This window comes from Pseudophryne corroboree, chromosome 6 (genome assembly GCF_028390025.1).
Source record: "Pseudophryne corroboree isolate aPseCor3 chromosome 6, aPseCor3.hap2, whole genome shotgun sequence".
NCBI classification, from domain to species: Eukaryota; Metazoa; Chordata; class Amphibia; order Anura; family Myobatrachidae; genus Pseudophryne; species Pseudophryne corroboree.
In genome coordinates, this window is record NC_086449.1 from 672,504,085 (window position 1) to 672,521,252 (window position 17,168).

At 49.8% G+C, this 17,168-nt stretch overlaps 1 protein-coding gene across 4 annotated transcripts in view; it reads right to left on the reverse strand.

Annotated features, from left to right (window-relative positions):
- The window catches only part of DOCK2 (dedicator of cytokinesis 2), a 1,781,615-nt gene that overhangs the window by 1,025,209 nt on the left and 739,238 nt on the right, over positions 1 to 17,168 (reverse strand). For all 4 annotated transcript variants that reach the window (XM_063928256.1, XM_063928254.1, XM_063928255.1 and 1 more), the window contains exon 24: positions 2,895 to 2,965. In XM_063928256.1, coding sequence (XP_063784326.1) covers positions 2,895 to 2,965 — 71 coding nt within the window. The remainder of the gene's footprint in view (positions 1 to 2,894; positions 2,966 to 17,168) is intronic.

The following is a 17,168-nucleotide window of genomic DNA, read 5'->3' on the forward strand; positions in this document are numbered from 1 at the left end:
TTGAAGACGAATCCTCATTTCGGTCATTACCTTGGTAAGGACCCGGGGTGCCTTGGACAATCCAACGGCATCGTCTGAAACTGATAGTGACAGTTCTGTACCACGAACCTGAGGTACCCTCGGTGAGAAAGGCAAATTTTTTTGGGACATGGAGGTAAGCATCCCTGATGTCCCGGGACACCATATAGTCCCCTTCTTCCCGGTTCGCTATCACTGCTCTGAGTGACTCCATCTGGATTTGAACTTTTGTAAGTGTTCAAATATTTCAGATTTAGAATAGGTCTCACCTAGCCTTCTGGCTTCAGTACCACCATATAGTGTGGAATAATACCCCTTTCCTTGTTGTAGGAGGGGTACTTTGATTATCACCTGCTGGGAATACAGCTTGTGAATTGTTTTCAATACTGCCTCCCTGTCAGAGGGAGACATTGGTACAGCAGACTACAGGAACCTGCGAGGGGGAAACGTCTCGACATTCCAATCTGTACCCCTTGGATACTACTTGTAGGATCCAGGGGTCCTGTACGGTCCCAGCGTCATGCTGAGAACTTGGTAGAAGCGTTGGAGGGCTTCTGTTCCTGGGAATGGGCTGCCTGCTGCAGTCTTCTTCCCTTTCCTCTATCCCTGGGCAGATATGACTCTTATAGGGACGAAAGGACTGTGTCTTTTTCTGCAGAGATGTGACTTAGGGTAAAAAACGGTGGATTTTCCAGCAGTTGCCGTGACCACCAGGTCCCATGGACCGACCCCAAATAACTCCTCCCCTTTATACGGCAATACATCTTTGTGCCGTTTGGAATCTGCATCACCTGACCACTGTCGTGTCCATAAACATCTTCTTGCAGATATGGACATCGCATTTACTCTTGATGCCAGAGTGCAAATATCCCTCTGCGCATCTCGCATATATAGAAATGCATCCTTTAAATGCTCTATAGTCAATAAAATACTGTCCCTGTCAAGGGTATCAATATTTTTAGTCAGGGAATCCGACCAAGCCACCTCAGCTCTGCACATCCAGGCTGAGGCGATCGCTGGTCGCAGTATAACACCAGCATGTGTGTGTATACTTTTTAGGATATTTTCCAGCCTCCTATCAGCTGGCTCCTTAAGTACGGCCCTATCTGTAGATGGTACCGCCACTTGTTCTGATAAGCATGTGAGCGCCTTATCCACCCTAAGGGGTGTTTCCCAACGCGCCCTAACTTCTGGCGGGAAAGGGTATACCGCCAATAATTTTCTATCGGGGGAAACCCACGCATCATCACACACTTCATTTAATTTATCTGATTCAGGAAAAACTACAGGTAGTTTTTTCACATCCCACATAATACCCTTTTTTGTGGTACTTGTAGTATCAGAAATATGTAACACCTCCTTCATTGCCCTTAACGTGTGGCCCTAAAGGAAAATACGTTTGTTTCTTCACCGTCGACACTGAAATCAGTGTCCGTGTCTGGGTCTGTGTCGACCGACTGAGGTAAATGGGCGTTTTACAGCCCCTGACAGTGTTTTAGACGCCTGGGCAGGTACTAATTTGTTCGCCGGCCGTCTCATGTCGTCAACCGGCTTGCAGCGTGTTGACATTATCACGTAATTCCATAAATAAGCCATCCATTCCGGTGTCGACTCCCTAGAGAGTGACATCACCATTACAGGCAATTTGCTCCGCCTCCTCACCAACATTTTCCTCATACATGTCGACACACACGTACCGACATACAGCACACACATAGGGAATGCTCTGATAGAGGACAGGACCCACTAGCCCTTTGGGGAGACAGAGGGAGAGTTTGCCAGCACACACCAAAACGCTATAATTATATAGGGACAACCTTTATATAAGTGTTCCTCCCTTATAGCATTTAATATATATTCATATCGCCAAATCAGTGCCCCCCCTCTCTGTTTTAACCCTGTTTCTGTAGTGCAGTGCAGGGGAGAGCATGGGAGCCTTCCCACCAGCATTTCTGTGAGGGAAAATGGCGCTGTGTGCTGAGGAGAATAGGCCCCACCCCCTTTTCGGCGGGCTTCTTCTCCGGAGTTTGTGATATCTGGCAGGGGTTAAATACATCCATATAGCCTCAAGGGCTATATGTGATGTATTTTTCGCCATACAGGTATTATACATTGCTGCCCAGGGCGCCCCCCCCCCCGCGCCCTGCACCCTCCGTGACCGCTGTGTGAAGTGTGCTGACAACAATGGCGCACAGCTGCAGTGCTGTGCGCTACCTGATGAAGACTGAAAGTCTTCTGCCGCCTGGTTCCGGACCTCTTCAATCTTCAGCATCTGCAAGGGGGGTCGGCGGCGCGGCTCCGGGACGAACCCCAGGGCGAGACCTGTGTTCCGACTCCCTCTGGAGCTAATGGTGTCCAGTAGCCTAAGAAGCCAATCCATCCTGCACGCAGGTGAGTTCACTTCTCTCCCCTAAGTCCCTTGATGCAGTGAGCCTGTTGCCAGCAGGACTCACTGAAAATAAAGAACCTAAAAACTTTTTCTAAGCAACTCTTTAAGAGAGCCACCTAGATTGCACCCTGCTCGGACGGGCACAAAAACCTAACTGAGGCTTGGAGGAGGGTCATAGGGGGAGGAGCCAGTACACACCATGTGATCCTAAAAGCTTGCTTTTGTGCCCTGTCTCCTGCGGAGCCGCTGTTCCCCATGGTCCTGACGGAGTCCCCAGCATCCACTAGGACGTTAGAGAAATATAATGAAAAAAAAACCTTCTGTGGCACTGCTGTGTTAAAGTTATTAACCTTAATTTAAGATGTCTATACAGTTAACTCACACATACTGTAAGTAACAGAAGAGAATCCTCCTACTAGACTAGCAAGTGCCTTTTACAAATGACTATTATGACATTAACAATAAATTAGATATATTTATAAGTTACCTAAGCAATCTGGCATCAAACACTGTCTCAACGTCTTGTAAAACTGAAGGTAGATATTTCAGAGCGGCAACCTGAAAAGACAATAAATCAGCACAATAATATTAGTTATTTTATGTTCTCCGGCTGGTCTGCCTTATAACATATTGACATGAAGTGGTGCCAGGAAAAGTCTCTAACAAAGCAACTATTATGTATGAATCAGCAAGTCACTCATATCCTATAAATGTTTGATAGCATGATATTGATGTCTCCCCAAAACAAAAACTATGTAATCTTTGTATTATTTAGTGGCAGGGAATATCTTTTTAGAATCTGCATCTTTTGTATGTTGTCATTATTTTTGTTTTTACATTACAGTTCTGCACTGATGTAATGTTTATAGTTTCATGATGGAATTCTGAGGAAACAGAATTGCTAGAAAATAGGAAAAACGAGAGAATGAGCACTCTAGTGTAATATTAGCATGCAGTTTACTTGCTTAGGGCTACAAGGTTGTGTGTGATTCAGAAATGGACGCAGCTCACACAGCAGCCGTGTCTTTGGATGCAACTGCTGTGCAAAAACGAGTTTTATGGTAAGAACTTACCTTTGTTAAAACTCTTTCTGCGAGGTACACTGGGCTCCACATGGATAGACATTGGGGTGTAGAGTAGGTTCTTGATCCGAAGCACTAACAGGCTCAAAAGCTTTGACCTTCTTCCCAAGATGCATAGCGCCGCCTCCTATATCACCCCGCCTCCGTGCACAGGAGCTCAGTTTTGTTAACCAGCCCAATGCAGTAGCAAGTAAAAGAGACGACAACTGCAAGTTGCCACAAACAGCACAGGCTCCCGACAGGTGAAAGTGTCAGCGGCTATAGCCACACCAACCTCGCAGAAAGAGTTTTAACAAAGGTAAGTTCTTACCATAAAACTTGTTTTCTGCTGCGGGGTACACTGGGCTCAACAAGGATAGCCATTGGGGATGTCCTAAAGCAGTTCCTTATGGGAGGGGACGCACTGAAACGGGCACAAGAACCTGTCGTCCAAAAGAAGCATCCTGGGAAGCGGCAGTATCGAAGGCATAGAACCTTATGAACGTGTTCACTGAGGACCACGTAGCCGCCATGCACAATTGTTCAAGGGTCGCACCAAGGCGGGCCGCCCAAGAAGGTCCAACAGACCGAGAAGAATGGGCAGTAAAGTGAGCAGGAGCTGACAGACCAGCCCTCACATAAGCATGTGCAATCACCATTCTAATCCATCTGGCCAAATTCTGCTTGTGAGCTGGCCAGCCCCTTTTGTGAAACCCAAACAGAATAAAGAGAGAATCAGATTTCCTAACAGAAGCAGTTCTCTTCACATATATACGGAGAGCCCGTACCACATCCAAAGACCGCTCTTTGGGAGACAGATCAGGAGAGACAAAGGCCGGTACCACAATCACCTGATTAAGGTGGAACGAAGAAACCACCTTAGGCAAATAACCGGGACGAGTCCTAAGAACCGCCCAGTCACTGTCAAATATCAGATATGGGGAACTACAAGACAAGGCACCCAAATCCAACACTCCTCTAGCTGAAGCAATAGCCAGCAGAAACACCACCTTAAGGGAAAGCCACTTAAGATCAGCTGAACCAAGAGGTTCAAACGGAGACTCTTGTAACGCCTCCAAAACCACCGACAAGTCCCAAGGAGCCACAGGTGGGACATAGGGAAGTTGGATACGCAACACACCCTGAGTAAAGGTATGCACATCAGGTAAGGTCGCAATCTTTCTCTGAAACCACACCGACAAGGCAGTTATTTGAACCTTGAGGGAGGCCAGACGCAGGCATAAGTCCAGGCCCTGCTGAAGAAAGGCCAACAACTTGGCTGTACTAAACGTGGAAGCGTCATAATTGTTAGATGCGCACCAAACAAAGTAAGAATGCCAGACCCTATGGTATATCCGAGCAGAAGCCGGTTTATGGGCCCTTTAGCCCTCAAGACGGAAGTTTCAAGAGTCACGCCGTCAAAGACAGCCGGGCTAGGTCCTGGTAGACACAGGGGCCCTGAACGAGGAGGTCTGGGCATTGTGGAAGTAGAATTGGACGCTCTGATGATAGGCCCTGCAGGTCTGAGAACCAGTGCCGTCTGGGCCACGCTGGAGCTATGAGAAGCAGAATTCCTCTTTCTTGCTTGAACTTCCGAATTACCCTGGGCAGGAGTGACACCGGAGGGAACATGTACGGCAGCCGAAACCTCCACGGCACCGCCAGCGCATCCACGAATGCTGCTTGAGGATCCCTTGTCCTTGCTCCGAAGACCGGAGCCTTGTGATTGTGTCGAGACGCCATCAGATCTACGTCTGGAAAGCCCCACTTTTCCACTAGGAGTTGAAACACTGCTGGATGGAGACCCCACTCTCTGGCGTGTACGTCCTGACGACTGAGAAAGTCCGCTACCCAATTCAGGACTCCCGGAATTAATATTGCCGATATGGCCGGTAGATGGCGTTCCGCCCATTGCAGAATCCGTGAGACTTCCTTCATTGCCAAACGGCTTCGAGTGCCACCTTGATGATTTATGTAAGCCACTGTGGTGGCGTTGTCCGACTGTACTTGAACAGGACGGTTCTGAATTAAATACGGGGCCAGGTTCAACGAATTGAAGCTCCCACAATTCCAGAATGTTGATCGAGAGGAGATCCACCGGCCCAGAAGGGAGTGTTGCTCCAGCACCGCGCCCCAACCTCTTAGACTGGCATCTGTCATCAACAGGACCCAGTCAGATATCCAGAAGGGACGGCCCCTGCACAATTGTTGGTCCTGGAGCCACCAGTGCAGCGACAGACGGACCTCCGGAGTCAATGAGTTCATGTGAGACCTGATCTGGTGAGGCAGGCCGTCCCACTTGGCTAGAATCATCCTCTGGAGGGGGCGAGAATGTCAAATGCTGAAACCGTGAGGCCCAGCACCTGCATCGCCGATGTATCGACACTTGCGGACGAGAAAGGAAGCAAGGACTCTTGTCCTGAAGCTTCAGGACTTTCTCCTGGGACAAGAACAACCGCTGGTTGTGAGTGTCCAATAGCGCTCCCAGGTGTACCATGCTCTGAGCAGGAACCAGGGATGATTTATTCCAGTTGATGAGCCACCCGTGGGCTTGCAGAAACCGGACAGTCATATTCAGATGACGTAGGAGAAGTTCTGGGGAATTTGCCAGGATCAACAAGTTGTCCAGATACGGCAGGATCCTGATCCCTTGACGGCGGAGTACCACCGTCATCACCACCATAACGTTGGTGAAGACTCGCGGAGCCGTAGTTAAACCAAAAGGTAATGCCCGAAACTGGTAATGGAGGTCGCCAATCGCAAACCTCAGGTACTGCTGATGTGACACTGCTATAGGAATATGCAGGTAAGCATCTTGTATGTCCAGGGAGACCATATAATACCCAGGTTCCAAGGCCAGAACTATAGAGCGAAGGGTTTCCATACGGAACTTGGAAACTTTCACAAACCTGTTCAATGCCTTGAGGCCGAGAAGACCCATTCGGTTTTGGGACTAGAAACAGCGGAGAATAGTACCCCCGGCCCCTCTGAGCAAGAGGCACCTGTACCACTACCCCTGTATCTAGGAGGGTCTGTACCACCGAGTGTAGAGTTTTTGCCTTTATCTGGTCCAAAGGGACGTCTGTCAGGCAAAATCGATGAGGGGGACGTTTTTTGAAGGCTATGGCATAACCTCGAGTGACAACTTCCCGTACCCAGGCATCTGAAGTGGTCTTCAACCATTCCTGGGTATACCCTAGAAGCCGGCCCCCCACCCTGGGATCCCCCAGGGGGAGGCCCGCCCCATCATGCGGCAGGCATATCGGTCTTGGAAGCTGGCTGACGGGCAGCCCAGTCTCTTTTGGGCTTTGGCTTACCAGGTTTGGAAGTGCGGGCCTGCTTGTGGTACGCCTGACCTTTTGCTTTACCTAAAGGACGAAAGGGGTGAAAGGAAGTACCTTTAGCCTTCGACACAGAAGGAGGGGTACTTGGCAGACAGACAGTTTTGGCAGTAGCCAAGTCAGCCACTATCTTATTTAAGTCCTCCCTAAACAGAATATCTCCCTTGAAAGGGAGTACCTCCAGGGTTTTTCTAGAGTCCAGATCCACAGAACAGGATCTCAGCCACAATATCCAGCGAGCCAGGACTGATGTAGTAGAGGCCTTGGCTGCTAGAATACCGGCATCAGAAGCCACCTCTTTAATATAGCGAGAAGCTGTGACAATATATGAAAAGCATTGTCTAGCATGGTCAGAAGAGATTTCAGCTTCCAACTCTAGGGCCCATGCTTCAATAGCCTCTGCAGCTCATGCTGCTGCAATAGTGGGCCTTTGTGCAGCACCCGTGAGGGTGTAAATCAGTTTCAGATAACCCTCCACACATTTATCCGTAGGCTCTTTTAGAGACGTGACGGTAGTGACAGGTAGAGCTGAGGAAACCACCATTCTAGCCACATGCGAGTCTACTGGAGGAGGCATTTCCCAATTTTTAGACAGCTCTGGCGCGAGGGGATAGCGAGCCAGCATCTTCTTTTGAGGCACAAACTTCTTTCCTGGGTTTCCCCAGGATTCCTGACGTATATCCACTAGGTGGTCAGAGTGAGGTAAAACTTGTTTAACCACCTTCTGACGCTTGAACCTATCTGGTTTCTTAGGAGGGACGGATGGCTCGGAATCATCCGTAATCTGTAGAATCAACTTAATAGCCTCCAAAAGATCAGGAACATCCACATGTGAACTACCCTCCCTATCAGCAGTATCTGTGCCAGAATCTGTGGGGTCAGTGTAAGCGCCATCTTCATCAGACGAGGTGTCAGTGACAGCAGTGGATTGTGAGGAGGTAAGAGCTCGCTTAGAGGACCCCATGGTCTTAGGCGAGCGAGGACTTTTTAGTAGTCAAGGACTGGTTCAATTTCTTCATTTGAGCAGACAAGTTTTCTGCCCACGGCGGGTTAGCCGCGGGGACCACATACGGTTGAACCGGCATAGGAGGTCCCATAGAGGGTGTTAGTTTAGTAACTAGCATATTTAGAAGCGTGGAGAAAGTAGCCCACAGCGGGTCATTATGGACCCCCGTTGCCACAGTCCCACTGGGGGGCAAGGAGCCCCCAGAACCAGAGCCCGCAGCTGCTATAGTCTTCTCATAGGGATCTGTGGCTTCAGCAACACCTGCAGTGTGTTCAGCCCCAGAACCATTACCTTCAGAAGCAGACATGATATAACTGGCAGTATCAGGTAACACAGTACAATTGGCAGCAGCACAATACCTCTTACCCAAACCCCTGCGCAGTGTAGTCAGCACAAGCAGAGATACAGGAGAGATATCGTGACTAAAATCACAGAGAAAAATACGTATCAGAGTATATCTTGTGAATATCCTATATTATTATAAAACCTGACGCACCAAGCCCCCTCAGGTTATAGAATATAGGGATAGCAAGGTGAGTGAGAGACACGCAATGGAAATCACTCAGCAAGCTAATGCAAACAGATACAGTCACAGTTATAAAATGCAGAGGTTATTACTAACAATAATACTGCACTGGACCAGCTTATATATATATAGCTCTATAATCAATAGATATAACACTGCACAGTAAGAACTGGATGTATATCACAGGGTACTTGTACCAGAGAACCCTGACTAAATGCACTCTTTCTTAACTAACACTGTCTAATTGACATGTAGAATACTTAAGTGTCATGTAAAGTCACAGCGCTGACAACCAGGCGGCTTTACAAAGGAGGATTTGCCCAAACAGTCCCAGGAACAGTGTAGCTGGGGAAATGGCGCCCAAACACTGACAGGGAGTGAGGGAGAGACAGATATGCAGCTCCAGAGCGGGAATATTTACTGGAAATGGCGCCCTGGGGCTGGGGGAGGGGCACCAGGTCTAAGCCTTATCCCCTCTGCTGGCAAAACCACCGGGTACTGCGGGCTACTTGTAAAAAGGTTTAGAGAGAAAACCTGACCTGCACCCATGCCTTGGTGATCTAGTGGGATCGCCTGTACTGCCACAGTGTCCACCGCCAGCGCGCGCGGCCCGCCTCCCACCGGCCACGCCGGATCGCGATAAAGTGCGGGTCCCGCGAGCGGGACCCACTTACCTCCTCCCGAAGTGCGGCCACGCGATCCCGGAGAGCCCCAGCCGTGTGTGACTGACTTGAAAGAAAACCGGAGCCTCCTGCTGTAGGTACCCGGCAACCAGGGCGCGGGAATGTACAGCGCCGCTGGGGGAGAGATGGAGCTGCAGCAGGCAATGTCTACTGACATCCAACACAATCTGTGCCTCTGCTGCAGCCCTTGTAGCCTTTTTTTTTCCCTCAGAAAAAGTTTTTTCTAGAGCTGCTATGAGCAGCTCTTCCTGTTGTACTGCAAGCACCAACTACAAACTGAGCTCCTGTGCACGGAGGCGGGGTGATATAGGAGGCGGTGCTATGCATCTTGGGAAGAAGGTCAAAGCTTTTGAGCCTGTTGGTGCTTCGGATCAAGATCCTACTCTACACCCCAATGTCTATCCTTGTGGAGCCCAGTGTACCCCGCAGCAGAAATTATGCTAATGTAGCAGAAGGCGGCTTCAGTAAGTTGATGCTTTCTGGCGGCTTCTCTGATCTGCTGCTGCGTCTGAAGATGGCTATTGTTTTCACAGGTCCAGGGCCAAGGAAGCTATGTCCATGAACACAGAGCGACACGCTCCTGTTTTCTGTAACACTGGCTAGGAAATGCGATCTGAGCAAATAAAAAAACGAAAAAGTAAACAAATACCGCAGTGAGCCCTGTGCTAATTACACCATCTTCAGATAGTGGAACCACAGGGCTCACTGCGGCTCCTGTACTTCAGCACATCTTTCTTTGCCCACAAGCAGAGACAGCTGTGCAAGGAACTGGCAGTGTGATGGGTGTTTTGGTGGTGCATTGGTTTGGGGGGGGGATGTGTTTGTCATGACGGGGGGTTGCCCGGCAGCGGCAGTAGTGGTGATGGTGGCGGCGCACACAGAGCACATACTCAGGTATTTGTAGGGCCGATTTGTCGCCATCTGCGATGTGATAAAAACATTTATCTAACATCCTAGTGGATGCTGGGGACTCCGTAAGGACCATGGGGAATAGACGGGCTCCGCAGGAGACAGGGCACTCTAAGAAAGAATTAGGACTACTGGTGTGCACTGGCTCCTCCCTCTATGCCCCTCCTCCAGACCTCAGTTAGAATCTGTGCCCAGACGGAGCTGGGTGCATTTTAGTGAGCTCTCCTGAGTTTGCTAATAAGAAAGTATTTTGTTAGGATTTTTTTATTTTCAGAGAGATCTGCTGGCAACAGACTCTCTGCTACGTGGGACTGAGGGGAGAGAAGCAAACCTACTAACTGCGGATAGGTTGTGCTTCTTAGGCTACTGGACACCATTAGCTCCAGAGGGATCGAACACAGGTACTCACCCTTGGTCGTCCGTTCCCGGAGCCGCGCCGCCGTCCCCCTCGCAGAGCCAGAAGACAGAAGCCGGCGAGAGAAGCAAGAAAAAGTCAAAATCGGCGGCAGAAGACTCCTGTCTTCATCTGAGGTAGCGCACAGCACTGCAGCTGTGAGCCATTGCTCCCACATTACACCCACACACTCCAGTCACTGTAGGGTGCAGGGCGCAGGGGGGGGCGCCCTGAGCAGCAAATTGAGTACCTCCTGGCATAATAGGGCATATATACAGTTGGGCACTGTATATATGCATGAGCCCCCGCCATTATTTTTACACAAAATCGCGGGACAGAAGCCCGCCGCTGAGGGGGCTGGGCTTCTTCCTCAGCACTTACCAGCGCCATTTTCTCTCCACAGCTCCGCTGAGAGGAAGCTCCCCAGGCTCTCCCCTGCAGAATCACGGTAGAAAGAGGGTAAAAAGAGAGGGGGGGGCACATAAATTTAGCGCAAAAATCATAAATACAGCAGCTACTGAGTAAACACTAAGTTACTGTGTAATTCCTGGGTTATATAGCGCTGGGGTGTGTGCTGGCATACTCTCTCTCTGTCTCTCCAAAAGGCCTTGTGGGGGTTCTGTCCTCAAATAGAGCATCCCCTGTGTGTGTGGTGTGTCGGTACGATTGTGTCGACATGTTTGACGAGGAAGGCTATGTGGAAGCAGAGCAGGTGCAGATGAATGTGGTGTCTCCGCCGACGGCGCCGACACCTGATTGGATGGATATGTGGAAGGTGTTAAATGATAATGTAAACTCCTTGCATAAAAGGTTGGATAAAGCTGAAGCCTTGGGACAGTCAGGGTCTCAACCCATGCCTGATCCTACAGCGCAGAGGCCGTCAGGGTCTCAGAAGCGCCCACTATCCCAAATTGTTGACACAGATATCGACACGGATTCTGACTCCAGTGTCGATGGCGATGATGCAAAGTTGCAGCCTAAAATGGCTAAAGCCATCCGCTACATGATTATAGCAATGAAGGATGTATTACACATCTCAGAGGAAAACCCTGTCCCTGACAAGAGGGTTTATATGTTTGGGGAAAAAAGGCAAGAAGTGTCTTCTCCCCCTTCACATGAGTTAAATGAGTTATGTGAAAAAGCTTGGGATTCTCCTGATAGGAAAGTGCAGATTTCCAAACGGTTACTTATGGCGTATCCTTTCCCGCCAACGGACAGGATACGCTGGGAATCCTCCCCTAGGGTAGACAAAGCTTTGACACGCTTATCTAAGAAGGTGGCCCTGCCGTCACAGGATACGGCCTCCCTAAAGGATCCTGCTGATAGGAAGCAGGGAGGTATCCTGAAGTCTGTTTATACACATTCAGGTACCCTACTGAGGCCGGCAATTGCGTCGGCCTGGATGTGTAGTGCTGTAGCAGCATGGACAGATACTCTGTCTGAGGAACTGGATACCTTGGACAAGGATACTATAATACTGACCCTGGGGCATATAAAAGACGCTGTCCTATATATGAGGGATGCCCAGAGAGACATTTGCCTACTGGGCTCTAGAATAAATGCAATGTCAATTTCTGCCAGAAGGGTCCTGTGGACTCGGCAATGGACAGGTGATGCCGACTCAAAAAAGCACATGGAGGTTTTACCTTATAAGGGTGAGGAATTGTTTGGGGACGGTCTCTCTGACCTAGTTTCCACAGCTACGGCTGGGAAGTCAAATTTTTTGCCATATATTCCCTCACAGCCTAAGAAAGCACCGTATTACCAAATGCAGTCCTTTCAATCACAAAGAAGCAAGAAAGTCAGAGGTGTGTCCTTTCTTGCCAGAGGCAAGGGTAGAGGAAAGAAGCTGCACAATACAGCTAGTTCCCAGGAACAGAAGTCCTCCCCGGCTTCCACTAAATCCACCGCATGACGCTGGGGCTCCACAGGTGGAGCCAGGAGCGGTGGTGGCGCGTCTCTGAAATTTCAGCCACCAGTGGGTTCGCTCACAGGTGGATCCCTGGGCTATACAGATTGTGTCTCAGGGATACAAGCTGGAATTCGAAGTGATGCCCCCTCAACGTTACCTCAAATCGGCCCTGCCAGCTTCCCCCATAGAAAGGGAAGTAGTGTTAGCGGCAATTCACAATTATATCTCCAGCAGGTGGTGGTAAAGGTTCCCCTCCTTCAACAGGGAAGGGGTTACTATTCCACAATGTTTGTGGTACCGAAACCGGACGGTTCGGTCAGACCCATATTGAATTTAAAATCCCTGAACCTGAAAAGGTTCAAGTTCAAGATGGAATCGCTCAGAGCGGTCATTGCAAGCTTGGAAGAGGGGGATTTTATGGTGTCTCTGGACATAAAGGATGCTTACCTGCATGTCCCCATTTATCCACCTCATCAGGAGTACCTCAGATTTGTGGTACAGGACTGTCATTACCAATTCCAGACGTTGCCGTTTGGTCTGTCCACGGCGCCGAGAATATTTACCAAGGTAATGGCGGAAATGATGGTGCTCCTACGAAAGCAAGGAGTCACAATTATCCCATACTTGGACGATCTCCTCATAAAGGCGAGGTACAGAGAGCAGTTGCTGATCAGCGTAGCACACTCTCGGGAGGTGTTACAACAGCACGGCTGGATTCTGAATATTCCAAAGTCGCAGCTGATTCATACGACGAGACTGCCCTTCCTGGGCATGATTCTGGACACGGACCAGAAGAAGGTGTTTCTCCCGGAGGAGAAGGCCCAGGAGCTCGTGACTCTGGTCAGAGATCTCTTAAGACCAAAACAGGTGTCGGTGCATCAATGCACGCGAGTCCTGGGAAAGATGGTGGAGTCATACGAAGCCATTCCCTTCGGCAGGTTCCATGCAAGGAACTTTCAGTGGGATCTGTTGGACAAGTGGTCCGGATCACATCTTCAGATGCATCAGTGGATCACCCTATCCCCCAGGGCCAGGGTGTCTCTTCTGTGGTGGCTGCAGAGTGCTCACCTTCTCGAGGGCCGCAGGTTCGGCATACAGGACTGGGTCCTGGTGACCACGGATGCAAGCCTCCGAGGATGGGGGGCAGTCACTCAGGGAAGAAACTTCCAAGGGCTGTGGTCAAGTCAGGAGGCTTGTCTGCACATCAATATCCTGGAACTAAGGGCCATATACAACGCCCTGAGTCAGGCGGAGCCTCTGCTTCGCAACCAACCGGTGCTGATTCAGTCAGACAACATCACCGCAGTGGCTCATGTAAACCGCCAGGGCGGCACAAGAAGCAGGGTGGCGATGGCGGAAGCCACCAGAATTCTTAGTTGGGCAGAGAATCACGTGCAAGCACTGTCAGCAGTGTTCATTCCGGGAGTGGACAACTGGGAAGCAGACTTCCTCAGCAGGCACGACCTCCACCCGGGAGAGTGGGGACTTCATCAAGAAGTCTTCACACTGATTACAAATTGATGGGAACTGCCACAGGTGGACATGATGGCGTCCCGCCTCAACAAAAAGCTACAAAGGTATTGCGCCAGGTCAAGAGACCCTCAGGCGATAGCTGTGGACGCACTAGTAACACCGTGGGTGTTCCAGTCGTCTATGTGTTTCCTCCTCTTCCTCTCATTCCCAAGGTGCTGAGAATCGTAAGAAAAAGAGGAGCGAGAACAATACTCATTGTTCCGGATTGGCCAAGAAGGACTTGGTACCCGGAACTGCAAGAAATGCTCACAGAGGACCCATGACCTCTGCCTCTCAGACAGGATCTGTTGCAACAGGGGTCCTGTCTGTTCCAAGACTTACCGCGGCTGCGTTTGACGGCATGGCGGTTGAACGCCGGATCCTAGCGGAAAAAGGCATTCCGGATGAAGTTATTCCTACGCTGATAAAGGCTAGGAAGGACGTAACAGCAAAATATTATCACCGTATATGGCGAAAATATGTTGCTTGGTGTGAGGCCAGGAAGGCCCCTACAGAGGAATTCCAGCTGGGCCGGTTCCTTCACTTCCTACAGTCGGGAGTGACTATGGGCTTAAAATTAGGGTCCATAAAGGTCCAGATTTCGTCCCTATCCATTTTCTTTCAAAAGGAACTGGCTTCTCTTCCTGAGGTTCAGACGTTTGTAAAGGGAGTGCTGCATATTCAGCCCCCTTTTGTGCCACCAGTGGCACCTTGGGATCTTAACGTGGTGTTGAGTTTCCTGAAATCTCACTGGTTTGAGCCACTTAAGACCGTGGAGTTAAAATATCTCACGTGGAAAGTGGTCATGATATTGGCCTTGGCTTCGGCTAGGCGTGTGTCGGAATTGGCGGCTTTGTCATGTAAAAGCCCCTATCTTGTTTTCCATATGGACAGGGCAGAATTACGGACTCGTCCGCAATTTCTGCCGAAGGTGGTGTCATCTTTTCATTTGAACCAACCTATTGTGGTACCTGCGGCTACTCGTGACTTGGAGGATTCCAAGTTACTAGATGTAGTCAGGGCCTTGAAGATTTATGTAGCCAGAATGGCTGGAGTCAGGAAAACTAACTCCCTGTTTATCCTGTATGCATCCAACAAGCTGGGTGCTCCTGCTTCAAAGCAAACTATTGCTCGCTGGATCTGTAGCACGATTCAGCAGGCTTATTCTGCGGCTGGATTGCCGCATCCAAAATCTGTAAAAGCCCATTCCACAAGGAAGGTGGGCTCTTCTTGGGCGGCTGCCCGAGGGGTCTCGGCATTACAGCTTTGCCAAGCAGCTACTTGGTCAGGTTCAAACACGTTTGCAAAATTCTACAAGTTTGATACCCTGGCTGAGGAGGACCTTGTGTTCGCTCATTCGGTGCTGCAGAGTCATCCGCACTCTCCCGCCTGTTTGGGAGCTTTGGTATAATGCCCATGGTCCTTACGGAGTCCCCAGCATCCACTAGGACGTTAGAGAAAATAAGATTTTACTCACCGGTAGATCTATTTCTCGTAGTCCTTAGTGGATGCTGGGCGCCCGTCCCAAGTGCGGTCTTCTTCTGCAATACTTGTATATAGTTATTGCTTAACTAAGGGTTATGTTATGTTTGCATCAGGTTGTCTGATGCTCTGTTGTTGTTCATACTGTTAACTGGGTAAGTTATCACAAGTTATACGGTGTGATTGGTGTGGCTGGTATGAGTCTTACCCTGGATTCCAAAATCCTTTCCTTGTAATGTCAGCTCTTCCGGCACAGTTTCCTTAACTGAGGTCTGGAGGAGGGGCATAGAGGGAGGAGCCAGTGCACACCAGTAGTCCTAATTCTTTCTTAGAGTGCCCTGTCTCCTGCGGAGCCCGTCTATTCCCCATGGTCCTTACGGAGTCTCCATCATCCACTACGGACTACGAGAAATAGATTTACCGGTGAGTAAAATCTTATTATTCACATTGCGATTATTGATTGCATCGCATGGATGTATCAATAATCGCATGCAGTGACAGAGATTGCAAGAAAACTCCATGCAATGCCACTCCACAGACATATTGGGGTATTTTTTGTAAAAAAAAATACCCCAAGTATCTGCTGCACATGTGCCACGGCCGACCCATCGCCGCAGTGCTCCCCCTCCCATTGGGACGGCCCCCATCACACGCCGCAACCCCATCTCCCCAGTGCAGCTCATACTCACCAGAGACAGGGACCGTGATCGGTGCTCCTGGAAGGCTGCCAGTCATCGGGGCTCCCTAATGCTGTGACCTTCGGTACTGTGAAGTGAGCTGCCGCTTTGCAGCATCGCTTTACTGCACTGGGGGTCACAGGAGCAGCAGATAGCCCCGATGACTGGCAGCCTGCACCAGAGAACCGATCACTGCTCCCTGGGTAGGTGTGTATGAATATTTTTTATGTACACTGTGATCAGCTTGTGTGTCTATTGGACACACAGAGCTGATCACACTGCCGGGTCCCTGCACAGCTTTCTCTGCTGGCGGGCAGAGAAAACTGTGCAGAAGTACAGGATCCGCAGTGAGCCCTGTGATTGCGCTATCTGAAGATGGTGTAATAATCACAGGGCTCACTACAGTATTTTTTTACATTTTTTTTTTTTGTACATTTGGTCAGATCGCATTTTCCATGATATTGAAATAATGTGAAAAGGATGTGAAAACACCCCTTTTCCACACTATTTTAGTAAATAAAAGGTTAATAAATCTACCAGCATGTGTCTAAAGGCCCCTCACCCTGTGCTGTACAGAATGTAATAATTAGCCACATTCTTGTCACATATCATTTCACTAGGTGATTCATCTCGCCCTACGGGCGCTCTTCACAACGTCATAAAGAGCTATGCCCCCTTAACCCTTGCACGCCCTTGTGGCGTGCAATATTTGTATTATATGGGGTATTACCTCTAATCATAATTGTGTGAGTGGCTAACTATTGCACGGACAAAGGGCGTGCAATGGTTATGGGGTCGTAGCCCCTTGCAACGTTAACATTGCACGCAGGGCTTGATGAATCACCTACTATGTGCTGTGGTTGGGGGAGTGGTGGGCAGCAGGGGAGACGCGGATGGGGGAAGGGGTCCAGGGGTGCCGCAGGTGGGGGAGGGGTGGTTGTGCAGGTGGTGAGGGTGGGGGAGGGGCTGGTGCGGTGGGTGGGGGAGGGGCGGGTGCTTCTCCTGCTTCTCCTCCTGGAAACAGCTAAGCTGCTGTCCTGCCTTTGTCAGTGGCTCTCCCGGAGACTTGCACAGCAGCCAAGCAGCCAGTCATTATTGTTAGCGCTGGTGTCACAGCGCGCCACATTACAGGGAAGAAGATGCACTCAATAAAATACAGCTCCTAGCAGGCATTAGCGAAGGAATGCTTTGGTGCTAAGGACTGCTGGGAGCTGTAGTTTATTTAGTGTGTCTACTTCCCTGTAATGCAGCACGTCGG